This window comes from Nipponia nippon, unplaced genomic scaffold, assembly GCF_047370975.1.
Source record: "Nipponia nippon isolate SJK-2023a ecotype South Korea unplaced genomic scaffold, ASM4737097v1 scaffold_19, whole genome shotgun sequence".
Lineage (NCBI taxonomy): Eukaryota > Metazoa > Chordata > Aves > Pelecaniformes > Threskiornithidae > Nipponia > Nipponia nippon.
This window is the reverse complement of record NW_028262335.1, coordinates 2316215-2341469: the sequence shown is the minus strand read 5'-3', so window position 1 is coordinate 2341469 and position 25255 is coordinate 2316215. Positions and strand designations below refer to the sequence as shown.

Here is a 25255-nt window from a genome sequence, read left to right as displayed (position 1 = left end):
CATAATGGTTCAGTCGCTGGCATTGTTGTTTGAGTCTCAAGATACTGGATCTGGCTATGGCAAAGCAACTTTATTGAAATAGCATGTTGGTATTTAAAACAATATTAATACTATATTTGATTCATTAAATATACAAAGGCAAGTTAAAGCGTTTCCATGTGTGCACTGTTAGTTCTGGCGGGAGGTTCTTCAGATGGTTTTATGTGGTTTCAGACAACATTTTAGCACATTCTTAAAATACCCACAAAAGCCTTTATGTAAAATCTCATAAAGGTGAACCACATAAAAATTATTTTTTTCCTGTTTCATGTCATTAGGATCAAAGTACAGTAGGTAAGAATAAATTTCCAAAAACCTTGTTTCGGTCCCTCTCTTAATTAATGTTTCATGCTCATAGCAAGCTCATAAAGTGGGTAATGGGGAAACTGTCTGTACACACTGTAATATTCTCAGTGGCTGCCAGTTCGTTTTGAGTGAATTCACTTATTCTATAAATGATTTTTTTTATTATTTTTTTTTTTTTAAGGAAACTTAGTCTGGAAATGGACAATAGCTTCTGCTCTCTGGCCTTTGATTCACGCTGCCCTTTTGTCAAAGAAAGGGTCATTTAGATTGGAACCGAGGTTCGCTGCGGGACTGAAATTCCCATTAACTGCATTAACCAAAATCCATTTGTGAATTCCCCAGGGGATATAAAAAGGGTGTTTGTTGGTTTGTTAGGTTTAAATTGCCTGCTGGAAGTCTGGCTTTAGCGTGCCTGCGGAGCAAAGGGCTTTCCTTTTGTAATGGTGTATTATCTGTGGCTTGACAAATGTCATAGGACAGTGCTGTGAGTGTTGGTTACTTAAATGTCCAGGCTAAGCTCGATGATAAGTAGGAGTAGTCACCCATTAAAAATAAAATGATGTGGTGAGTTAATATGAAGTCATATACCCCTCCTGGGCTCAGCATTGTTTTTGATACAGACTCAGATACATGCAATTAAAAAGAATTGGGGCTTTTGGTGACTCTGCCTTCTTGAAACGACATACTGGACTGATCTGTAAGTGCAGAGAAAATGTTGGAAGTTGCCTGTGTTATTTGTACTAACTTCCCAATATCTTTTCTCCTGACTTGTAGAAAAGGATGGGATAGTGTTCTTGAATCTCCAGTACTTCAAGCTAATACATGAAGCCCAAAGTGCACAGTAAATCAAATCTTAAATCCCATTAACAACTGTCAGGCTTGTGTTTAGAAAGGAGGGGAGCGTGAAGATGGGAGGGTTCAACAAGTTTTTCATGTTGGCGATGAGTGATGCTTTCCTTTCTTGCAGGAGAGGAGAAACATGCGGTCACTTGCAGATCTATGTGATCGTCTTGCTCATGACAGTAAGAGGCAGGAATATAGAACGGTTTAATCTGCGTGACTCTCTCCCAGTTTAGCTGCTGGGAACTGTCAATCATATCCGCTCCTTGTGTCTTTGGATGATGAGCTTTTGCTCTCTTCCAGACAATGAATGCTCAGGTGTTTTGTCTGCTTTATGTAGGCACTTGAAAAATGGCAGTAGGTGCTCAGAAGAGAGGTAGAAATCCCTGACTACTAAAATGTCTTGTCATTGATCTTCCGGCTCAGCTGAAGTTGCCTCTCCTCCTTTCCTTAGTTCTTCGCAGGAGATGGTGATTCTCTGCAGCATGAGTTCATCGCTGAGATCTGAGAGTTGTGCGCCGTGAAAGGCTATTCCCTTTTGCTCAGTTCTCCTTATGGCTGTTTGGTAACTTGAGAATGGAAACAGTTGGTAAAATGCTGTGGGTTATAGTTTCGGTTTTCTAGAAGCCAAAATTGGTTCTTGTGCATCTTTCTTCCTACAGTGTTGGGGTGTTTACCGTTACTTTAAAGTGCATCTTTCATCCGACACGTGAGGAGCCTAGCCCTGGTGTTACAAAGAAGGAGCTGGGTTCTGCAGATGTCATTGCTTTGTTAGGTTTCTGAGAGAGTACTTTTTGCTACCAGAAAGCTACGAGTTAGGTAATCTAGCCTGCTCTCTATTGTATGCCGTATCTGAAGCTGGAATAATACGTAAACCTTGACAGCATCCCTTCGTTTCTAAGAACCTTGGTTTCAGTTCAACCTATTTGCGAGGAATCAATAAGTCAGCTTCACATGAACTTTTGAGACAGCAGCATAAAGCTACGTACTTGCTCCCTTTTGTCTTAATTAGTGGACTTTGTTGTAAAGAACTTCCAGACTTTCCCAATAGCGAGAGAAAAGGAGGGGGGGGGGGGAAAGACCAAACTGTAAAATAAAGCCTTACTCTCAGCCTACTTTGTAGCTTGTGCTTTTACCAGCTGTTATAGTTAATTGGAATCAGAGGACTTGTTTGCTCAAGTACTGTAGAAATCTGTAGCTGGCTCTTTTTCTCGCTAGACTTTTATTCTCCTTTAGAGAAATGTACAGTTTCTTGTAATTAAAGTCTCTGTATTATAAAATGATTTAAACTGCTATGTTTCTAGGTATATAACTGGTGAGAGCGTGCCATCTTAAAAGAAAAAAAAAATCTTTACTAGGATATAGAGATTCTGCTTATTTAAGATTATTATTGATATCTAATTCTGCCTTGGATCCTGCTTACTTTTAACATGCCTATTGGATTGCGTCCTGCAGGTATTTTGAAGGTGGAGTCTCCTCTGTCTACCTCTGGGATCTGGATCATGGTTTTGCTGGGGTGATCCTCATTAAGAAAGCTGGAGATGGATCAAAGAAGATTAAGGGATGCTGGGATTCCATCCACGTGGTGGAGGTTCAGGTACAGCCTCTGGGGCAGCTGATATTCTTAAGTGAAAACAAAACCCAGTTAATTCCAGACAATTAACGAGCACAGGTGTTCCACTGAACAATGCAATATTGTGTTAGGGGCTGTAAACTTCTTTCCCCTGTTAATTTTTGAAAATTCCCTGAAGCAATTTGGATAGAGATAAGTCAGGGCTGTAATCAAAAAGAATCCCAGAAGAATTGAAAGTATGTTACTTTCTGTGTATGTGATCCTGAGATTTTTTTTTTTTTAACATAAAGGTCTACAGATAAATATCACTAATTAGGTAATAAAAACAAGGTAATAGGAGGTTAAATTGCTCTGACTAGATTTGCTTTGGAAAATGAGGGGAATGTGCACACTTAGGGTTGTTTTTAAGAAGCGGTCTGTGCTATGTGAGTGGAGTTATACATATCTGTCCTGTTGCTCACGGGTCTTTGGGGCCAGCCGCCGTTTAGTTTCTGAAAGGATTTTAACCTTTTTGTCTCTATGCTTTTTGTTCTCCTTCCACTTCTAGGAGAAATCCAGTGGTCGTACTGCTCATTACAAGCTGACCTCCACAGTGATGCTGTGGCTGCAGACTAATAAAACCGGTTCTGGTACCATGAACCTTGGAGGGAGCCTTACCAGACAGGTATGTCTGTATATTGGCATAGCGCAGGCTGCAGACCCAAGGCGTGCCTTTCCTTATTTATATACCCAGTAGCCCCAGTCAGGAACAAAAAGTTGATTTTGTGAGGTGTTGTATAAACATCTATTCTCCTGCTGCGCATGCAGCCCAGTGAAACAGTTAATGCCTAAGTGTGTAATTACCAGGAAACCCCTTGAACTTTGTTTGACGGCAGTATAGCTTTCAATTAAAAATATAAAACATTCAGTAGGAGTTTAGACTTGCTTATAAGTCTGAGTTTTTCTTTTGGTATTCCTAAATTTTTATACTTCCATGTGTGTCACCCAGACAAATATTTTTATCTGTAACATTTGCCCACTTTCTTACTGGAAGATTCCAATAGGATTATAAAAATACAAGATGACCTCTTTTGTTAAGTGTTTCTTTTAAAAGCCAGCTAGGCCACCGTGAACGAACCTGTATTTTGCATTAATTATAGGATTCTTCTGTTCTTAAAGATGTCAGTTATCTTTTAGTATCCTTCTTTAGTATTTATCTTTTAGTATCCTTCTTTAGTATTTATCTTTTAGTATCCTTCTTTAGTATTTTCCTCCTGCAGTACCAGGATGCTTGATTTAAAAAAAAAAAATCTCTTTTTAAAAAAAAAAAAAAGTTATAAACATTTGGGGGTTTTGTGCCAGTGTTAATTACTTGGGCTTCCTCTTGAGAGAGCCGGTTTTTGCAAGGAAGGTGCCAGACTGATGACTGCTCGGGCAGCGCTGCTGTCTTGGGCTCTGACAGGCAGAATCTGCTGGACTTGACCTCTCTGGGTGAGGGTGCTCCTGCCCCAGCCACCTGCCGTAGGTCGCCGTCTCCCTGCTTCATGCTGCTGCTGAATTGCGGTTGCTTAAGATCTAGACTGTGGAAACCAGTGACTCGAGCAGAGTAATAAACTCTGGAAGACAGGAGGCATATTGTATGGTCATGAGTGACTAGAGAGATTGGCAGTAGCTAAAACTCCTTTATGAGACTTCCCAGGGCAGACTGTTGCTTTCGATACAAAGGACAATGCAGACTCTGTTAAATGGTTCATGTTTTTGTACAGGTTTGAGCCAGGCGAAGGAAAGAAGGATCTGTGATTGCAGAGAGGAACTGAAATTGTTTTAGTATTGCAGTCACAGAAGCTTGCCCTAGACCTAGGTGATTTTTCTTTCCACGTTGTTGATTTACAGAAGAAGCTGATGGAAAAGCAGGGGGGGAAAGGCATCTGGCGACAGTTTTGAGCATTGCGTACTCTTTTAAAATGTTTTCAGTAATTACACCCGAGTTATGGTGACCCGGACAAATATTTAATCACAGGCCTTCCTAGTACTTTAAATCATAGCTGTGAAGTGGAGGCCAAGGGCTTGACTCTGGCCGTGGCCTTATGGTGCGTGAGAGCTGCGCCAAGGAAAACAAGAGCCTGTTGAGAATGGGTGTCCTCAGTACACCTTGGCCTGAACTGCTGGGCCTTGTTTAGTTTGACTTTCACTCTCTAAGCTTTAGTGGGGAGATTCATGCTTCTGTCATCATTTTAACAGCAGATCATTTAATTCATATGTGATGCATTAAAGCAGGGGCCTGCTTCCAATGTAAGTAACCATAAAAAAGCCACTGGGGTAACGATGCACTGCCTCTGCACAAACAATGGAAACTTGAGTTTCAGAATCTAGCTTTGGGCCGGAGATTTTCTGTTTGCAGATGCCATGGTAGGCTTAATGGGACAGGCTTCGTCAGAATCCATGGCAGAAAACGAAAATCTTCATGCTGCCTTGAGGTATGCTATGTGAGGAGCTGTTTGTCCTGAGCCATTTATTTAGCTGTAGCTGGACTAAACTCCTGCGTCGCAAGGCTTTTACTTTGCTGTAAATCCAGTTTGCCACATCACCTAAGGACAGCAGGTTTTATTTTTACTTTTTGGTAGGCTTTTTGCACGGTCTGCAGCAAACTTAGGCACCGAAAGTAGATTTTAGTTATCTCTCGAAGGGTACGTTACAGTTTTACCTTGATGATATCAGCAACCTGATGTTCTACCCATAATTTTGAAATAATTTTGTCCACAGTAAATTGTACATGGTTTTGGTCAACTCTACATTTAAGCTACTTGAACCACCTTTGATCCTAAAATGTGAATAGCAGATGTCCTTGTGTTTCAGTGGAAGCTTTTGAAGTGTTCACAAGCTTTGTAATATCCTGGCTTATAAACTGATGGCAAAGAGAACCTTTCAATGCTTTGAAAGGGAAGTCTGTTGAGAGCCATTACTTTGAAACCGGTTTCGCCTCGTAGCTGCAAATCAGGTATTTTTCGAGTGATGACTGGAATGATTAACTTGGTGGCCAGGAGCAGGCGCAAAGGAACAGCTAATGTAATGCCTCCTAATTCACCACCTTTGGCAGCGAGGAAGAGCTGGGCATGTCTCGCATCAAAATGCTGTGGGGAGCGTTTGCAACTTCATATGGAAACACTTGCTCAGTAATTCCCCTTCTGATGCCTGCAGATTACACTCAGTGCAAGTAATCAAGCAATCCTGTTTGTTCTTCTGTGAATGGACAACGTGGTAGCGTGGTAGAGCTGAACCTGGATCTGGAAGTAAGAGTCTAGAAATAGCTGTTCTCTGCTGTCATTTCCTACTGGTGAAATATTGTTGCCCCGCATCAGACACAAACATGGGGGTTTTTGTTGCCTTTGTCAAGGCTATTTGGAAAAACTTGTCTTTGCATTTCTTGAATGTCCTCAGACTCTTTGTTACTACAAGGCTCCCGCTTAGGTTATTCTTAAAGGTTGCACTGAATTTCTAAGAATAATTCTTTTCTCTCTCTCTCCAAGGCACCGTGTATTTGGGTATTCTCACACCTGGCTTGGGGTCAGGTGATGTTACGTTCTGGGTAGATCTTACTTAGAGGTCACGTCCCTGTCCTGTCTCTACTTTAATGTCATACACTGAGAAGTGACGTATCTCTTCCAATTCATTGAACTACTACTTTTCAGTGGTTTTCCCAGTGCAGTTTTTCATGTGCTACAATAGCAGTTGTCTCTGTTTATAAGCGGAAAGTAACTGTACAGGTGTTTTACATTTGTAAGTGGACAGAATAAGGAAAGAGAGGGAGAGACATGGTAGACGGAGGACTCGGCCTGTTTTGGGAAGCAGAAAATCTCCTTTGTGTAGCTTTAATTTACTTCACCTGGTGGTTTTCAAAATGAGAACTTCAGGCTTTTCTTTATCAGTTCAATTATGGAAGTTTCCTTTTAAGAGTTGGAGTATAGACTAATGCAAATAAAATGGCATGCGATGTGTTCTGAATGGAGTTTTGGATTTTGGTTTTGTTTAAAACGTAGGATTTCAGATTCTGTCCTGATCCAATAGAGAAATATGTGTGTATATACACACACAAGTATACAACACAAACACAGACGTATAGTGATATATATTTCTTTACATAATTTATGTATATGCATAATTGATTTATATATGTGCATGTATAAACTTTTATCTTGAGAGGATGAGAGAAATTCTTAGCCAGGTCTGTGCATGTAGGGTCCATAGATCATAATTTTGGTCTGAAAACTTAGGGAGAATTAAAACTTAAAGTGACATCTTTGCATCGGACGCTTTGTTAGATCCTTGTTGAAGCAGTCCTTTTGTATGGAAGTACACTTGTCTTTTTGCCTAGTGAAGATTTTGTTCTAATCTTTAGCAATACATGTTGCTGTTATACATAAATATACATATACATAAACACTGTGTATGTGGCCATCTCTGCTTTGACTCCAAAGGACATTATAGACGAATTTTTTGGTGGAACTGGAAAGAGAAGGCTGATTTTTTTTTTTTTTCTTTTTTTTCCTTGCTATGGTCCTCCCCCAAAAGGCATGCAATGTCAGATAGAGAACTTCTATTTTTATAATTTGCTAAACAAGGGTGCTCTTCCAGGCAGTCTGTTCTGGAGACGAGCCTGGATGCAACTCAAGAGAGCTTGGAGTTGAAGCACCGCAGGCCGGGATGGAGGAAGTAACTCCCAGCTCACGTCCGACCCTGGCAGGCTTCAGTCGATACAAGGACTGGGGCTGGAATTTGGATAGGGAAGGAGTGATTGGCGTGTTATATGCCGTCTGCCTTGACGAGGGGCCGCAGGTTGAAGTGCTGTACGTCTGAGCGGAAAGGACAGGACGTGTTACCTTCAATTTAAAACAAAAGGAGCAATGCTTGCAGGGAAATGAAAAATGCCAGCAGCTTTTCAATTACCTTGCACGTTCTCCAGTGACTGCAGGTAACTCCCACCCCCTCCTGATTCAAGCCAGATGCTTGGCAGATGATTTTCTCTCTGACAGACGTTAAGGTCCCGTCCCCTTTGTGTACATTGGAATTACTTGTGTCGTTTGCCACGGCACTGTATTGCTTTGGCTGAATTTTGAGGTTTCATTAGGCTGCACTTTTATTTAAGGTAAGAGCAGCTGTATGATCCTGTTTCGTTTTATGCAAAGTAGATGTAGCCTTCCCGTTTTCTGGCAAATAGTCAAAACTGCACTTTGCTGAACAGATTTCTGGAGCCCCCTCCTTAAAAGCAAGACTAACAGGTGCCTTTCTGGGATAGCGTTGCGCACAAAGAACCTGTGTGTGTTTCCTAAGCCAGGATGAACATTGTGAGGAAGTGCAAGTTTGCTGAGAAAGAAGTTGGCTCAAAACCTATAGTTTATTTACATACAGAGGTGTGGGAAGGGGAGGATATAAAGTTGTAGGGGAAGCGGAGCCTGGGATTTCAGATTAAAGCAGCACAGATGTGCGTTGATTTTCATACTTGAAACACTCTCTAAGCGAAGGTGGAACATTTTGCAGAGCTGCACGAAGGCTGATCTGTTGCAAACTGAGCTCTCCCTGCGTTAGGGAAGATGGGCCCTGTGGTATATTACTGCTCAATAAAACACCAGCAGAGACATTCTGCCATTTATCATAATAGGTAAATCCTCCGAGGCTTGTGCTCTGCAATCAGGAGAGTCATATATTTTCATCAAGTCGAGCTTTCATGTAGCGGCCTATCCCACCGACTTCCAGATGTTGTAGCGTTAAGCGGGGCGTTGGGGAGTGTTTTGCCACCGGAGGGATCTTCAAGTTGTAGCTGTCGCGATCCTTGAGCTCCCCCTCAGCAGTGTCCAGTTTCCTGGAGGCACTGTCTCTTTAATTACTAAACGAGTAGTATTTTGGGGTGCAGAGGATAGCAGAGATGTACTGAACAGTAATTGTCTGGGAAATTATTTCTGCGTCCCACAAACATGTGGATTTCACAGTGGTTCAGTTATAGCTGGTTTAGAAAAAGAGAGTAGAAGAGTTGAGCACGTATGGACTGGTGGCATATTGAGCTGATGTAGCATCCCCAGATTTGCTCATGGTTTTGAACATACAATTTGGTAAAGGATATGGGATATCTTTGGTTACACTGGTTAGAGTAAATACACGTGAAGGCCGTGAAAGGATGAGGTAAGTTCTCGGCTGATTTCTGCGAAGCTGCGAGCTCCGTAGAGCTCACAACCTTCATTTATCTAGTTACAGTTTGAAATAAGCATTGGAGAAAGAGGCCAAATTTTGCCTCACTGATATCCAAATAATTCCACATGTTTTCCACCTGGAGACTTCAGCATGCCCACTGCCTGTGGCTTGGGAGCCTTTGGCTCGCATTGGTCTGTTTGTGTTTCATTAAAGAGATTTTCACATCGCGCTGTGGCCAGAGCAGCTGCGGGTGTTGTCGTCAGTTCTTTGGAGCAAAATGGTGGACGAGTTTCCTTCTTATCTTTCTAGTATTTTTAGATGCTTTCATGTTGAACTGAAGTGTTTATCCAACTTAAATTTCTCTCTTCGTGTTAACTCTTCCTCCAAATAACATTTACAGAAAGCCCAAACAGCTGCTATATTCCATGCAGGAAACGTCCGAAGTGACCAGCCAGCCACCGAGAGCTTAATATACCCAGAAGAGTGAGTTTTCCTCTGAGTCAGACTTGCAGCAGATGGCTGGGGAAGTGAGGCAAGGAAGCCAAGCAGTGTACCTCTCGAACGGGAGAGGAGCGACTCAGCCATGTAGATTGGACTTGGCTCATTCTGGAGCGTTAGGTTTTTGGCTGGGCTCGACAGCAGATGGGGAGTGACAGTGGGAAGATGAGCTGCTTGTTAACATCAACTTACAGAATGGAATTTCCCCTCAAAGCAAATTAACCCCTTTCTTTAAGCAGCTATAGGCTTTCTGCTTAGGTCCATGCAGTAACAGCCACCGGAAGGAACCTTTAAAAATCCCAACAACTCTGCTGTTTGTATAACATGGCTGCTTACTGACTCTGAACTCCATTAAAACAGCCTCTCGTAACATCTGGGCTTCTATAGCATATAAAAATGTTTTCCTTCTGGCAGCAGTTTTTATGGAGATGTAATAATATACGTTTTGCAAAAAAATAATTCTATTTTCAGATTCTGCCTCTTACCAATGAGCTCGGCCCGTCCAGGTGTGGAGGAGACGCAGTGGGGAGCCTGTGGAAGTAAATGACCCACTGCCAACTCCCCGGCTGCCCCAGATTTGGTCAATTTGCTGATAGTTCCCAACCTCAACCGTAACGTGTATATGTGTGTTTGGGTAGTTCAGATTTATATTGTCCCTCTGCTGCAACTGGATCCGTTCTCCAGGCAGCATGTCTCCATTACATGTAAACAATCTGACTGCAATCTAAAGGAAAAATTAAATGTCCTTGTTCTTTTTCTCCCCCTCTTCTAGGTTATCTTTTGCCTTCAGGGTTCCAACTAAATTACACGCTTCCCCAAGCCTGTTAGAGACTTGGCTTATTAGAAGAAACCTGTAGCTGGCCCAGATTTTTAAACTCTACCCTGAGGGCGGGATATGAACAGATGGATAAGAGAATTCAGTGGGATTAGTAAAAGCCTTTGAAGACTGTTCTTCCCACTACATTTTTCTCCCGGTTTTGTTTTCATCCCATCTCAGCACATCTTGTATCAGTTGAGGTTCCTGGGACTGATGTTCGTTGTTCAACAGCTTGTCCGTGTTTAGCCAGAATTTTCATCTCAAGATCTGGGGAAGATGGTCTTTTCCCTAGCGCAGATCATGGATGGTCAGCTGTGGCCTCTGGATGAACATCATAGGGGGCAAAGTCAGATGAAATAAAGCAAGTATTGCATTCTGCAGTACCAGCTCCCAGTTTTTGATCTTAGTGATGAAAAAATCTCACCCGGTTCAGGTACCTGTCTCCTGTTCAGAAACCACACTAAGAACATGGTATCGTCATACACTTAAGCTGATCCAACTCTGAATTTCTACTGCAAAAGGCAGCCTCCTCCTTTCCCCCATATTTACCGCTTTGTACTTCCTTCCTCCTAATACTTAGGTAAATGTTGGTTCAGCTTTTTGGTCTAAAAAGAACTAGAAACTGTCAAATTTCTCTTTCCATATTATTGCAGTAGTTGAAATCATCAGCAGTCTTGCAGGTAGTTGTGGTTTTTGTATTCTCTGCACCTTCCCTCTACTGGAAGGTAAATAATTCCTAAGGTGTCTTTTGCCAGGAGATCCTGAAAATGGAGAATGTGCCCCACGTGTGGTCGGAAGTAGCTGTTTGAGATGAAGATTAAAAGAAACAGCTGGTTTTGCAGGGATAGTTCACAGCTGTTAAACTGACAGCACCATCCTTGTGTGCATCTCATCAACAACAACCTTGTTTTCATATCCACATGCTGTGCTACTGCGCTTCTTGTCGTGTTACATGCTCGCTACCGTAGATCTGCAGCCCCTTAGTAGGTAGGGAATGACAATCTTGTAGTGCCTGTCTGCACCAGGGATCTACAGCAGGGTTTTATTTTGATTCGTGGTTTTTATTGCATACGTTTCTGCTATCAACATGTGAGCCTTTGTCTAGTTCTGGGAATTTCTCAGTAAGTTGCTAGTCTGTTTGCACATTGAAAAGAATAGTTACTCTAGGATTTTGAGACCCGCTTCTTCCATCCCTTCTCTTCATAAGGAAAGCTGTCATGCGTCTGCCACCAAATTTCCGTGTTACCAATGGAGCTGTGTCTTTCCTTTCTAGATGGAGAAAGATGAGACTGTGAGCGACTCCTCTCCACACATAGCCAATATCGGACGCTTGGTAGAGGTAAGTGCTGTGAAGCCACCACAGCTTGAGCCTGCTGCAGGTTCTCTTGCACGTATTTGGTCCCGTGTCTAAGGATTTTGTTGTACACTTGCTGTTGTCTTTACGAACAAGTTACTTATTCATATTGTGTCAAGTCTAATCGTGCTAATGTTGCTCGGCGTTTGATGGCCCAGTACTCCTCCTATCGTCTTCCAACAGTTTGTAGATACAAAAACGCCGCTCTGCCCTTTGTCTCCTGCTCATTACAGCAATAACCTTCCTGTAGAATAAGTGGTCCTTTCCTCAGAATTAGTTAACAATTTCCTACCCCCATGCCGCTATAGTTACTTTTGGGCAGAATTATTTGAGCTCAGGTTGTGTTATATAGAACTGTCCCTTTAACTGAAAGTTCAGTGTGTATCAAGTGCTTATTAAATCCACTGGAATTGTTTTTGATTTTATGGCAACTGTCAGTCATGTATGCTCAGTGAAGGATGTGATTGCTTTAGCCACTCAGAAGGGCTTTGGTGCAACACTAGCTTGTTGTTTCATTGCACTGTCTGGTATGAAGGTGTTCTTGATTTTCTTGATCTTCATAGCCACTTCGGCAAGAGAGGAGGAAATTCTCAACTAAAATAGACTATAATGCATTTTTTAAAGGAACTGGGGAATGAAAAGAAGGCAGGTACTTCTTTTTTGATCCCTTTTCTAAGCTTTTGGCTTCAGCGAAAGCAATCTAATGACTAACTGCTGCTTATTTACAAGATCTTTCTTAAAACTGTTTGCCATGCAGTTTTAACGAACGAGTTGCCAGCTGAAAAATTGAAAGTAACCCATAAGCACAAAACTATGGACCTGTTGGTTATGCTGAATGACTGACTTGCCACTTACAGTCTGTTCCCTGCCAGGAAATGACAGAGTAAGGTTGGGGTGAAATGCGTTTTCCTTTTCTGCAACTGAATGCAGAAAAACTGATAGCTGGACAGAAACTGCCCTCTTGTGGTCCAGAGAAACATCTCATAGCCTAGAGAAATTCATTGGGAGGAGAGGAGAGGAATAGAGCGAAGCCTTTGTTTCTTTGATACGAGCAGAGAGAGAGGGTCATCTTGTCTTCTGTGAGAATTTAAACAGTAGGAGTACGCCGGGTTGAACGGTGCTGTGGCAGGTAAGTGCTGTACATCAGGACAAACACATAAGATGCGCAGAAGAGTGTAAGTGCACCATTCCTGAAAACGGCGGGCGCGGCTAAAGATCTGGTTTCTTACTTTTTTCCTAGGACATGGAAAACAAAATCAGAAGTACACTGAATGAGATTTATTTTGGAAAAACAAAGGACATCGTTAATGGGCTGAGGTAAGGGGCTCCCTTTGCTTCCCTGCGTTCCCCTGCAGCGCCTGTGGTACCGTCCCCAGCCGAGCACTGATCTGCTTTTGTTTGCTGGAACCCCCCTTTCCTACACAAAGTCTTTTCATGTCCCTAATTGTTCACCTCCCTGTGCTTTGGAAACATTATTTGTTGTGTGGAGTTGAGGGAACACGTCTACCTTGTAACTATAGAAATTTGAAGCAATGTTTTAATCTCTTGTTCCCTCACCAGGAAGAAAATAGCCCAATTAGCAACACTTGTATTTCAGAATTATTTTTAATTAGGACTTCTATTCTTGACAATCCTGAAAGTTGTACTTAAATTCTGACTTCTCTTTCTACTATTCTTAAAAACAGTCAGTTGGTCCCAGAATTAAGTCATGACATTCACGGTTTGTGGTATTTAGACTTTGTTTTAAACTCTGTCTTTCTCTCAACACCGCTGGTCGAAATATAGTGTACTAGAACAGATTAAGTGAATAAACCCCCTGTGCCTTTCTGTGGGGAAACTGTACTGTACTTTTCAACCCCTGCTCATTTCTGGTCAGGAATTCTGCGTAGAAATCCCAAGCTGGAAGTTCTCATGCTCGCAGAGGAAAGTACAGGACTGTGATGCCAAATCATTTCATTTTAAACTGCAGATAGATCTCCTAGCACGGTGTGGTAATGTAGAATAAAAAACCGGCGCAAATAAGCATACTGCTGTTCTCTCACATACTGAAATGTGAAAGCAGATAGAATAACGGTGCTAATTAAATATTTGTGTTGCCTTCTGAACAGCATGGGCAGAGGGAGTCGGCAGTATCTGAGAAAGCAGCTGTTCTGGGTTTTTTTTCCAAACCCCAGCTTTCATAACAGGCCTCTATTTTCATTTGTGGTGTGCAGGGGTTTAGCCAGGAAGCATTTATTAACATTAAAAGGAAATATGTAATACAGTCTTTTTCCCTGTGAACATTGCCTTAAGCTTTTGTAATTGAATCTATTTCCTGTGTCTCCCCATCGCTCAGTTTGAGTCATGGTACTTTGTGCAGCGGTGAGACGATCTGCTCAGAACTGGTAACATACAGAGCATCTGGCTTTGGCTTTTCCTCTGGCCTTTTCCCTGTTTCTTCTAACCTATGTATTTATCTTCCTGAGAGTGCTCCTGGTGTTTCCAGAATACCAGCTCTGTGTTACTGAGTTCTTCTGACTGTTCTTTTCCCTGTTTACTTCCCTCGTTTCTAAACTGCTCTCTGTAGATCTATTGATGCTATCCCCGACAACCAAAAGTATAAGCAGTTGCAGAGGGAGCTTTCTCAAGTGTTGACCCAGCGCCAGATCTACATCCAGCCTGATAACTAAACCAATCCAGGTACCCCCTGCCTGTCAGGTGTGACAACCAGCACTAAACCAGGACTCACCCAGCCAAGACCTCTGCATGATAACTGAGGCCAGAACTAACCCCTAACTCCCGCAGACTGATAAACGACATTGGAGCCGTGTTTCACCCAAGGGTTATTTCTTAAGATGGCCAACTAAATGCTCTGATTTTTATTTTAAATGTTACTCCACCTCTTCCCCCTGTTTGCAGTATCACGCTCTGAAACGTGGCGGGCCTTACCACTTTGCACTCTAGCTTGGGAGCAAGAAAGGAGCACGTGGTCACGTACCCAAAGTGGTGGTGGCTTGGACTGATTCGATCCAGAAGCCCCGGGACTCTGTCCCTTGTGCACCATCAGTTTTTTACAGCTGTGGTACACCACTTCAATGAAGAAACTCCCTGTAATCATAGCGTCCTCCCTGCAGAAAGGAGTGAAATCCTGGAAGTCTCGCAGTTTTGAAAAAAATAAATATGACTGGTACTTCCTATGACTTCTGAGTAAATGTGAGCTCACCCCACGTGCACATCCCCTGTTTGCCTGGTGCATCTTGAATTTCCTTGGAGCTCGAAATCCAGTCCCGCTCAAGCTCTGCTGAAACACTTGTAGCCTCCACTTGCTTGTGCTCTGCACAGCCTCTGAAGGGGTTTGTTGGTACGCTCTCCTTTGCTCTGGAGCTCTGAATGTCTAGGACGCACGGCAGTGACTAACCCCCAGCCAGTTTAACCTTCCACTCCAATTCCTAACGAGTTACAGATGTTGTCTTAAAACACGTTAAGCTGACGAAGGGGAAAATGCACTGTTTGTTGATAATGGCTGAGAACCACTTCTTTAGCCTGTGACAAATGCAAATATAAAATGTATATCTTTTTATTAAAGCAGCGGAAGTCTCCAGAGACAAGAGAGTGGAAATACTGTTATAAAAACATTAGGAAAATAACTGACACAAAGAGCAGTCGTGTTTACAGGAGACAGCATCCAGGCAAAAGGAGGTAGCTTTAAGTACTGAAAAGGGTGTGAAATACGGTTTATGGGGGGAGGAATCCTACCAAACTGGATCCTAAGCACTTCTGTGTTAGCAGCTCCTGAAAAGTCTAGTAGTAGTAGTCTATCAACGATCATATTGAAGAGGACTTTTTTAAAAATTGGAAATCTCTTACTGTACCATTGGAAATGGAGGTTCCTCCGCAGCTGTCTTAGAGGGCAGCGAGACAAGATGAGAACCGAAAAGCAAAGCTTTTTCTCTATAACCAAACTTTTAGCAAAAGGGACCCCCTGCAGTAGTCTCGCTGACAGTATCTCTGTTCTTCTTTGGCTGCTTTTATTCGCTAGTTACTCTAGGTAAGGTACAAACTGGAAAAGCAAATTCGAGAACAGAAACTCTGGCCGCTTTTCCCACTGGTGAATACGCTGGAGGGAGGTTTTGACGCGGCTGCTCGACCCTGGGTGAACAGTCTGCAAAAAGGTTCAGGAGCTCCCCCAGCCCGTCCCTCCTCACGTTGCTGGGTAGAGGCTGGACTTTCTCTGCCTTCCCGTCACAGTCATTTGGAGAGCAAGAGCGCTAACACCCTTCGCTGGTGGGAGACTGGGTTTTTTCCAACCTGTAACGTAAAAAATTGGGAATCTCCCTCCAGCAACTGGAGGCTGAGCGGAGCTTCTGGGGAAGCGTGTCTTTTGGTGCCGTCCTCGCTAGAGTGAATTTTCCTTTGATATACTCACTGAAGTGTTCACTTTTGCCTTCTGCTTTCTGTATTAAAACAGGCGAGCTGAGTTTTGTTTCCTCTTAAGCCTGGGTTGAGGTGCTTCTCCTTCCTATTGACTCACATGCCAGAAGAACTGTTACAAACGCCTGCTCTCAAACGCATCGCCTCTGACTTGGGTTTCCTTCTTCCCCACAGGTCTGTGCAGACTTTTGCAGACAAATCAAAACAAGAAGCTCTTAAAAACGACCTGGTGGAGGCTTTGAAGAGAAAGCAGCAAAGTTAAAGTACTCTTCATGCTAACAAGACATGCCATGCACTCGTTAGATTCCTTTCTTAGAAATCTCATCCCCCCCTTGCCCTTTTCTGTTACGTCACGTCACGATTTGCATTCAATACTGTCCATGCAACGCCATCTTCTCCCCATGAATAAAGCTGTACAAACTTTTTCAGTCTCTGAGGCCTACTTTGCACCACATTTTACTATTGAGACCTTAGGCTACGTTTCTGTAGAAGTCCATGTAATTTTTTTTTTCCCCCCCTCTTCCACCCTCCCCCATTTATATGCATAAACACAGATCATTGTTTGTCTTTTCCTTCCCACCCCCTCCTGCCTTTTGTTACATTGGTGTAAAAAATGTAAAACAAAAATTTATTAAATACTGTGGTGTGTGAAAGAGGAAGAACTGGAAAAAAAAAAAAAAATCTATTCCACGTATGTTTGGGGGCTGGGCACAGGGGCTGGCTGGCGGGAGGGAGGGAAGAGAGGGTGTTCCTCGGTGTTGTACTATACTGACTAAACCAGATTTGCAAGGAGACGTTGATTAGGAGACCTGCTGAACGTTCTGCTCTTCTATAGCCTGGTTCCAAGGCGCTTTTCTGTCAATTTTTATGGAATGCAAAAGGGGTTTTTGTTTTGATTTTGTTTTTTGTAATGCTTAAATTGAATCTACATCTGATACTTGAGCCTCCATACTAAAAAAAAAAAAAAAAAAAAAGAAAAGAAAAAAAAAGACTAAAACATAAAAATAAAAAAAAAAATCCCAGGAAGCAGTGTGTGCGGTTGGTGTCCTCCTTATTTCTCTTTCCTTCCTGCAGCCTTGCTTGGGGTTTGTGCCGTAAAAGCTTTCCTTCGTCTGGTAACGGACGCAGTCGCTCTGGCCGCAGGTAGGCGGACGCGCACCCGAGAACGCCGGTAATCCAGGCCCCCGCTGGATTATACGGCCACAGAAAACAAAAAAGCTTTTTTTTGCCTTTTTTTTTTTCTCTTGCATCCAGATCAGCTGAAATTTGTTTGTTTTAACGAGGGTGCGCTGTATGGCTGCTCTCCACCCGTGGAGCGTTACGGAGCTGCTGTACTCCCACGGTGCTGGCCCTGGGATGCTGGCATCCCGCTGGGGTTGGTGCTTCAGGCATCCAGCAGACGTGGAGCAGAGGTATTTAGAGGAGAAGGGTTAGTCCAGCTTTACTGGGCGCGTTAAAAAGAGTCTGGGGGCAACCTGTGTGTTGAAACGCTGCGGTGGGCAGAGGAGCGGTGTTTCGGTTCACGTGGCGGTTTGCGGTGGATGGTTCCAGCCATCGATGCTCGCCCAAAAGCTCCTTCTCTGCTTGGTCCCTGTGCGATCTGTGAACCTCGGCCACGCTTTCCCCGCCTTAGCCCCGCGGTGGTCAGAGGGACCGCGCACCGCTTCGGGTCCGCTGCCTACTCTGCTTACAACAAACTCTTAATCCTGGTGAACCTGAGAAAGCAAATACCTGCGCGGCTCCTCCCGCACGCGGCCCTTGGAATTAGCCTTCGGGTAACCTATGCAAATTGAGACTCTTGGCATTAATAGTGATTAATGTGCTCTAATTTTGCTTTTCTAACGTGACCTATTTCACATCCAGACATCTGCAGGTGATTACAGTCCCGGGCCGGAGTATTTCCCCAGGGGCCTGCGGTCCGTAGCGCGGCTCGGACGGGACGCGGGCTGGGGAAGGGCGCGCACGGGCTTGCCTCAACGCTGGGATCCCAGGGGGAACGCCTCGGGATTTTCCTGTTGGTTCTGCCTGAGGAAGGACCTTTGGTGAAGCTGGAGATCGGTTTGCACAAACTCTTGAAGCTGGGGAATAGCGTGCGAGCCCGGGAGCGGGAGATGGCCGTTCCCCTCGCCTGTTTCCAATTGTCGCCTGCTCAAGTTTTCGGCGGGGTTTGTTTTCCTTCTCCAAAGCCGCGTCTGCGCACATGAGCCAAAAATGGAAGCGTCTCATCTCAGATAAATTTAATGTATAGGCTCGGGGTATACGAGTGCCGGTGCGCGGGACGGACCCTTTCCGCGGAGCAGCCGTGCGGGTGGGAGCCGCGGGACAGGCGCAGCTGTGGCCCCCGCCGGCCGCCCAGTCCCATTCCCACTCTGGGACCGGTTGTTTCTGGTCCCTGCCTTTTCTGGTTTAACGCTTGCCTCTGCAAAATCTTAAATCGCAGGCTTTTTTGGGGACAGGGCCGCGTTCGGTCTCAGAGGGACGATAACCTCAGCGACAGCCTCTTTGCGACACAAATTCCCATCCTCCGCCACCACCTCGATGGCTGCTGGCACATAGATACATAGAGAGAGAGAGATTTACCTCCTTACATTAGAGGTGGTTTTTCTGGCTTTTAAGAAAAGCTCTCGGCTAGCTGGTACGTGGCAATGAGCCAGCGTCACGCACCTTCCTTTCCGCACGGTAGATGTGCCAAATCCCATCCCAGCCCCCGCCTAGGTCAGCTTGGTAAAGCCAGCTCTCAGTAAACCAACCGTGCGCTCCAGGCTGAGCTAGCAAACGCGAGCCCGGGTTAAAAACCACTCCTTTAATACAACCCAGCCCCGGGGTCTTTATCTGTAACGAATTGAGGTCTAACGAAGCGGTGCTTTCTCTCTTGCTAGGAATCTGCTCGGGGCTTGTACTAGCACTGGCTATGAATTATTCCTCTGCAGTTCCCAGGGAAAGAGAGCAGGGGGAATCCTGCTGGCTCCAGGCCGGGGAAGAGGCGAGCCCCCAGCGCCTGTGGGCCGGGAGGGGAAGGGTTCTCGGTTAACGGAGTGAAAAACCCACGCGCCTTTTGTTCGAGGGGCTTAGTCTGAAAAACATTTTTTTCATTCCAAAAACAAATGGGTCAGCACCAAATACTGGCACAGCTTGTGTTTTAATTAATCTGCTAATTTTAATTAATCTGATCGGGTAGTCTGACTCCCGTTTCACCTAGGCTCGAGGCTGGGCGGTGTAATCACGGAGCTGTGGCTTGGCTTCCCCGGGGCCAGGACGGAGCAGGGAGGAGGGCGGCTTCCCCGGGGCCGGCTGAGGATCCGTAAATCAGTGAGAGTACAGCTGAAGCCAAAAGGGGCACGGGGCAGGGTGCTGGGCATCGGGCAAGGAGCCGGAAAAGGGGAGCAAAACCAAGAGCTGATAGGGACTGCGCGGAAAGGGAAGTTCTTGTTTTTAAAAGGACAAGTTGTGGCAGCTTTTCTCGAAGGGCCTACAAGCTTTGGGTGATTTTCCTCTTGCTCGCCCAGGGAGACTGAGCCGCTCCTCCCCAGCAGGAACAGCTCGGCGCAGGAGGGAGCCCACGGCGCCGGGCTGAGGCGGCCATCTCCCGGCTGCGCCGCCGCTCCCCCTGCCCGCCCCAAGGCTTCTCTCCTGCCGGGGATGCGGCTCTTCCCCAACCGCTTCTCCTTCTGCGGTCAAGGAGCCACCGTGCTGGCGTGCAGGGCCCTGAGAGGGGGATAAATTCATCAGTGTCAGGGATTAATTCATCAAGTTGGGGATAAATTCACCAACGAGAGAAATCGGGACCAAAAACCAGACCGAGCAGAGAGGCAGCATCTTCTGCCTGGGTAACTGCCTCCGCAGCCAACCAGAAAGCGATGGAGCAGCCTCCCCGGGAAGCCCACGCAATGAAAACGTGGCCGAGGCAAGAAACGAGAAGTCAGAGAAACGGGGACTGTGAGACACATTAAGAAAGAGGCAGGAGCCGCCAGATGAACGGGCAAAATAAAACCAAAGGAGGCACGTGGGGCAAGGACTTGTTTTATAGACCCGTGAGCCACGCTAGTTAGAATAGGTACGCATGGACCAAAACACTTTGGTTACGCTGCTCCTTCCCTTCCTCCTTCTGAACTGGTTCCAGCCGCTGCTGTATCTTCCAGAAAGAGCTCGCTGGTGGGGACCTGAGGCCCACAGAGGTAAGTGGTGCTCGTGGTCGGGGCAGGTCGGTCATCTCTGTCCCCTCCCCGCCACAGCCCCTTAGGCTCTCCCACATTTGCCAGCACAGAGGAAGCTCTGGATCACCCTCGAGAGGCAGCAGGTGAAGCAGAGGGGAACGGGCTCAGCTGTGGGACATTAAGAGCAGCAAAGAGTGACCTTCTGAGGTACGAAATAATTCCCTCTTTAATCCCAATCGCATCATTGGTATCAAAGCAGCACGAGGTCTCTCAGCAGCATCCTCTGCCACCCGGCTGGGCGAAGTGGCTTAGCAGCACAACGTTGCACCCAGCAGCTCAAGTGCTCTTCTCCCAGGAGCCACCAGGGTGGAGGGGCCGGGTTGCCCGGCTTTAGGGCCAGCTTTCTCGTCTGCATCGCCCTGCTCTCGCTCCAGGGCAGCTCTCTGTCAGCTCTCCAAGCCATCGGCCTGCTCGCCGAGAAGAGCATCCCTCTCTTCGTGGGTACTGGGTCTTCCTCTCCGATAAGCAAGGAACTGGAAGGAGATCTGAGAAGAGGTTAAGGCTCTTCACACAAGCAAGGGTGGATCTACGCGATGTATTGGGTCTCACCACCCAAAAAAAGGCTGTTTGTGCCAGGAGAGGTGGAAACAGGACAACGAGCTTCACGCAAACAAGGCTCTGAAGCATTCAGCTGTTGCAACACCATAAATTACTCACTGGCACGCAGGTGAGCAAGCACAGCTCAAAAGCAACCGCTGAGTAGCATCAACCCACCCGCTCCTGCCTAACCCTGCGTGCCCCGAGACGGGATCGCTCCCTGCAAAGCCTTGCCGGCAGGATGCGATCCCGGAGGGAAGCGTCGGCGGGGAAAGGATACAACCACGTCGAGGGAAAGGACGCCCAGGCTGCCCACCAGCCAGGGGAGGTGGTGCAGGACGTAGTCGCCTTCGCTTTGTCCCGGCTCAGGGTTCTTCAGGAGGACGCTGAGGCCGTAAAGCGAGTTCCCCAGCATCACCAGGGCAAAGAGGGAGTAGGAGACCCCGGTGGTGGATTTCCTCTTGTACTGGAAGAAGAGGGGCCAGAGAGAGGGGAGCTTGGGTGCAGCTCTCCAAAATCTCACTAGGATGTAGTATTAATCACCTTCCCCCCCAAAAAAGAGAAGAAAAAAAAAGGTGGTGACTCAATGCCAAGAGCTTCTTAGTTCCCCTTTTGCTTGTAAGTAAAGACAAAATGAAAGCCCCACCCTTAAAATATTGGTATGTTAAAGGGAGGGGAGAAAAATGATCAGGTTTCGGAGCACAAATACAGAAAAATAGTCCCTTATGAGATGATCAGAGACGGGGACCTGGGACCTCTGAGCAAAGAGGAGAAAGACGATCCCACCACCCCTCTTCTATGTGAAATCGCAGGACCCCGGGGGGTCCCCAGGACGGGGCCGCTGCCCTGCCCCGCTCGCGGCGCGGCACTTACGTTAGTGTAGATCTGGGGCACTCGGGAGCACAGGTACAGCACGGAGGAGATGGAGCCGATGGTGAAGCCAATGATCTCGCTCCTGGTGAAAGGCTGCAAGGCAAGGGGGGGCCGCGAGCAGCCCCTGTGTTTTCAGAGACGCGCTTACCACCCACGCCACGGCTCCGTGCGAGGCGACAGCGGGGCCAAAACCCAGCCTTTGACCCCCATCTATCCCTCGCCCCGCTGAGCGTTAAGCGGGATCACACCGGTCCAGCAGGACATGCCCACCCCACCGGACACTTGATCTTCTCTCCCCCCATCACCCAGATTTAGGAACCGGCTCACCTTCGACCCGAGCTCATCCATGCGAACGGAGAGCAGAGACCTCCCTTTAAACGTCCCCGGGTCCGGCGCCACGGCTGCATCTCTGCCCGGGAAGGAGATGGTCGACACCGTCCCCAGGGAGAGGAAGACGAAGGCTGCGTTGACCAGGGCGGTGACTGCGGGGAATCAAGCGGCTGCTGTTAGGGAGGGCTCCTCCATCAGCCCCCCGTGCGGCCCAGCAGCCTCGGCGGGCACCAGGACCCCCTCCGGGTACGGAGACCTTCGAGCTCTCCCTTATCGCTGCGGCAGCACAGCCAGCACCGAGTCACTCGGGCAATAGCTGCCGCGGGCGTTTTATCTCGCAGCGATACGGGCAATCTGTGAGTTATCAGGGAGGAAACTGCTCCTATCTCAGCAGACCGAGAGCACTCGAGTTTCTTTGGCTGTCGGGCTCTTAAAAAATCATCTCCCCCTGCCTAGCAGCTTTTCACGGTCTTAACTCACAACAGCACACATTCAAATCCCTGCCAGACCAAGCCCTGCTTCGACAGCAAGACTTGTATTATATGCTGTAAACGAGCTCTCCAGCATTAACACCACTATATAGTTGATGGGCCATCTATCAGTTGGGTTAACAAATTCAAATGGCTTCAATAAGTTAAATAGTTGTCAGGGTCCAAGGGGATGCCTGTTTGTAGCTTGCAGAAAGCTGCTCTGCTAAAAAGTGGATTTTCTCTTGCTGTTTAAGCCTTGCAAAAGCTGCAGAGCCCCATTCAGGTTCCCTTTTTACTCCATTTGAACAGGGAGGAGCTTCTCCATCACGTCAAGGCTGCCATTAGTTGCAAGAGGAGTATCGACCCCGAAACAGCCGGAAAACTGCGCTCCTTCCCTTAAAGCGCTGGCCTGAGTCAAGAGATCTGGCTGTGGTTTCCAGCTCCAAGACCGAGTCACCGCGTAAACGTGGTAATTAACTTCTTTCTATGCTTAATGCAACTCACAGGGGGGTTATTTTCAACCCAGACACGGCGCACGGTGGTCTGCAGGGGTTTGCAGAAGCCCCCGGTGTGGCCGGTAGCTATTTACTGGCTGGGGCTTGCATGGGTGCTCAGATTACCTAAGAAAAAAAGCCAGCGAGCAACAAGGGGCATCTCGTAGCTGCATCAACGCGTCTGCAAAGCATCTCTGCCCCGATCCATCTCCCCCAGGGGTTGCTTCCTCTCCTGGCTCCGCAGCCGAGGACAAGCCAGCCCGAAAGACGAGCCCAGGGGAGCGCAGGGCCCCGCTGCGCCCGTAACCCCAACTCACGTCCTCCGCCCCTGTTCTTCACTTTGTAGTAGCAGTAAAGAGACAGCATCACCAGGTCTGCGAGCACGTAGTAAACAGCCGTGTAAACCTGCCGGGAGAAGGCCGGGTTGGTTCTACCTGCAGAAAGGCTTCCAGCTGACAGCTGGGAGAAGGGAGCAGCCCCGGGGGGAGAAGGGAGCAGCCCCGGGCCATATGGGTCTCCAGTTCCCAGCGCTGGATTAAGCAGCACCCATCCCATCCCTCCTCCCTGGAGTTTGGGGTGTTTGAGAGCCGACCCAGCCCCAGCGAGTCGGTCGGTACCTGCAGCGGCAACTGATCGGCCAGGAAGGAACCGATGAGGTTTAGGAGGTCTCCGCCCAGCCATCCCAGCAGGAAATATATGGAGAGAGCCCGGTCCATGATGCCCGTTTTGCAGGCTTGGTAAAACTGCCTGCAGAGAGAGAGCGGCACAGAGACAAACCGCTACCCCTGGCCGGTTCAGCGCTACCTGGGAACCATCCCCAGGTTTCCCTGTTGTTCCCACCTGGATCATTTCACAATTACCACCCGTCCAAAGCGCTCGGGGGGGAGGAAAAGCAGAGATTTCCTCCAGCAAAGCCACGTGCTCCCCCGCAAACCAGCCTCCGTGAGAAGCCCTGCGACCCACTGGGTGCTCACAGCAACCCGCTGGGCTCAAGCCCTTGTGGTCCGTCCCTCGTGCCGGGGCAGAGAACAGCAAGGAGAAGCACCAGCTGCAGAAACCGCCTCTCTGGTTACGAAATAATCTGACGATACACCAAGACTGAGCGTGACCCCCCACATTCCCCTCCGCCACGGTTGTCCCAAGCGCTTCCGAGAAGCCCAGGGCTCCGGGAAATATTTCTTCTGCACGTCTGACCTGCAACGACTGCATTGCAGTTGGCCTACGTGGGTTATTACAGCTGCCAAGCGTAATAATAACGATAAAATAACAAACAAGGCTTTGGGGCTGGACCGCCTGCTCCCTCTCCTCCTGTTAAACCCAGATTTTCCAAGCCCAGATTGCTTTTGCTGGGTAGATTTAATAATTCAGGCAGCTGGAAATTTGATTTTTAGAGAGGGGTGTTGTACCAAGGGAAGGGTTGTACCAGTCGGCCGGGTTTTGGGAGCGATACTCACGGAAAAGAGGCAGCCGCAAAGCAGAAGATGGAAACCAGACCCAGGACGATGCTGGCGATGTCCCGGCCGTCCTGGGCGCATTCGTTGAACACGTCCATCACCCAGCGGGAGCCGTTGGGACAGTCGGAAAGATTCCCGGGTGGGAGACCCCTCCAGCGCCGCGCATCCATGGCCTCCGGTGCTCAGCCCCGCCGAGGGATGTTTGTTAGCCTCCGGCAGCCAAACCGCTGGGATAACGCTGGTGAAAATGCGATAACATGGGAAAAAATGAAATAACGCTGGGGAAAAACGTATCTATATCAGGAACAAGCTCACGGCTCCTCGGGCTCGAAGCTGGCTCGCATCGCAAATGCTCATTACTGGCTAATACACCTTTCTTGGCGTTAATTTGGCGTCCGGTGGGATGGCCTGGCCTGGCAGGATTTGGCCTCAAAGGAGAAATAAAACCTTTGCAGAACTTTGACTTACCTTCCTTCGCTGACGGCGCTTTGGGAATCGCCTGTATTTTTCTTTGGAAACCCGCTGCTTTTTCAGAAACTTGTTTTTTGTTTTGTTTTGTTTTGTTTTGCTCCCTTTGCGGCTCCAGCGCTCCTTCAGAAACTCGCCGGCTTTCCTTTGCAAATCTCCTGCTTTTTCAAAAACTCGCCGGGTTGCTTCCAAATCCCCTGCTTTTTCGGGAAGCGGCTGGGTTTTTTGCAAATCTGCTGCTTTTGAGGGGGGAAATTATCGCTTTTTCCCGCAAACCCCCTGCTTTTTCAGAAACTTGCTGGGTTTTTACCCACCCGACTGTGAGGAAAGCCGCCGGTTTCCGTGCAAACCCGCCCGCTGTCGGGGGGCCGGGGCGCGCGGACGGAGCCGGCGCCGCTCTGAGCGCATGCGCGGCC

General features: G+C 47.1%; 2 protein-coding genes across 3 annotated transcripts in view; one reads left to right on the top strand and one right to left on the bottom strand.

The window, feature by feature from the left end:
- The window catches only part of CAPZB (capping actin protein of muscle Z-line subunit beta), a 64169-nt gene extending 47746 nt beyond the window's left edge, over nt 1–16423 (top strand). Inside the window, exons 6-11 of one of the 2 annotated variants that reach the window (XM_087755638.1) lie at nt 2641–2782; nt 3306–3422; nt 11509–11574; nt 12830–12906; nt 14156–14268; nt 16174–16423. In XM_087755638.1, the coding sequence (XP_087611764.1) occupies nt 2641–2782; nt 3306–3422; nt 11509–11574; nt 12830–12906; nt 14156–14258 (505 nt within the window). In that variant the 3' untranslated portion in view covers nt 14259–14268; nt 16174–16423. The remainder of the gene's footprint in view (nt 1–2640; nt 2783–3305; nt 3423–11508; nt 11575–12829; nt 12907–14155; nt 14269–16173) is intronic. The other variant, XM_087755639.1, reaches the window with a different exon arrangement.
- A 3583-nt stretch (nt 16424–20006) lies between these two features.
- Nucleotides 20007–25248, bottom strand: SLC66A1 (solute carrier family 66 member 1). The gene is made up of 8 exons (XM_087755301.1): nt 24840–25248; nt 24372–24609; nt 23535–23664; nt 23235–23322; nt 21951–22105; nt 21624–21716; nt 21031–21216; nt 20007–20698 (listed from the first exon to the last, which is right to left on the bottom strand). Exons 2-8 carry the CDS (start codon nt 24539–24541, stop codon nt 20600–20602), a joined length of 921 nt encoding a protein of 306 aa, XP_087611427.1. The 5' UTR covers nt 24542–24609; nt 24840–25248; the 3' UTR covers nt 20007–20599.
- Between the last annotated feature and the right edge of the window lie 7 nt (nt 25249–25255).

Coding starts and splice junctions, on each gene's coding strand:
- SLC66A1 (XM_087755301.1), bottom strand. CDS start 24,541: ATGGATGCGCGGCGCTGGAGGGGTCTCCCACCCGGGAATCTTTCCGAC. Junction 23,323..23,534: donor CCGATCAGTTGCCGCTGCAG/GTACCGACCGAC, acceptor TTCTCCCGGCAG/GTTTACACGGCTGTTTACTA. Junction 22,106..23,234: donor GAAGAACAGGGGCGGAGGAC/GTGAGTTGGGGT, acceptor GATTCCCCGCAG/TCACCGCCCTGGTCAACGCA.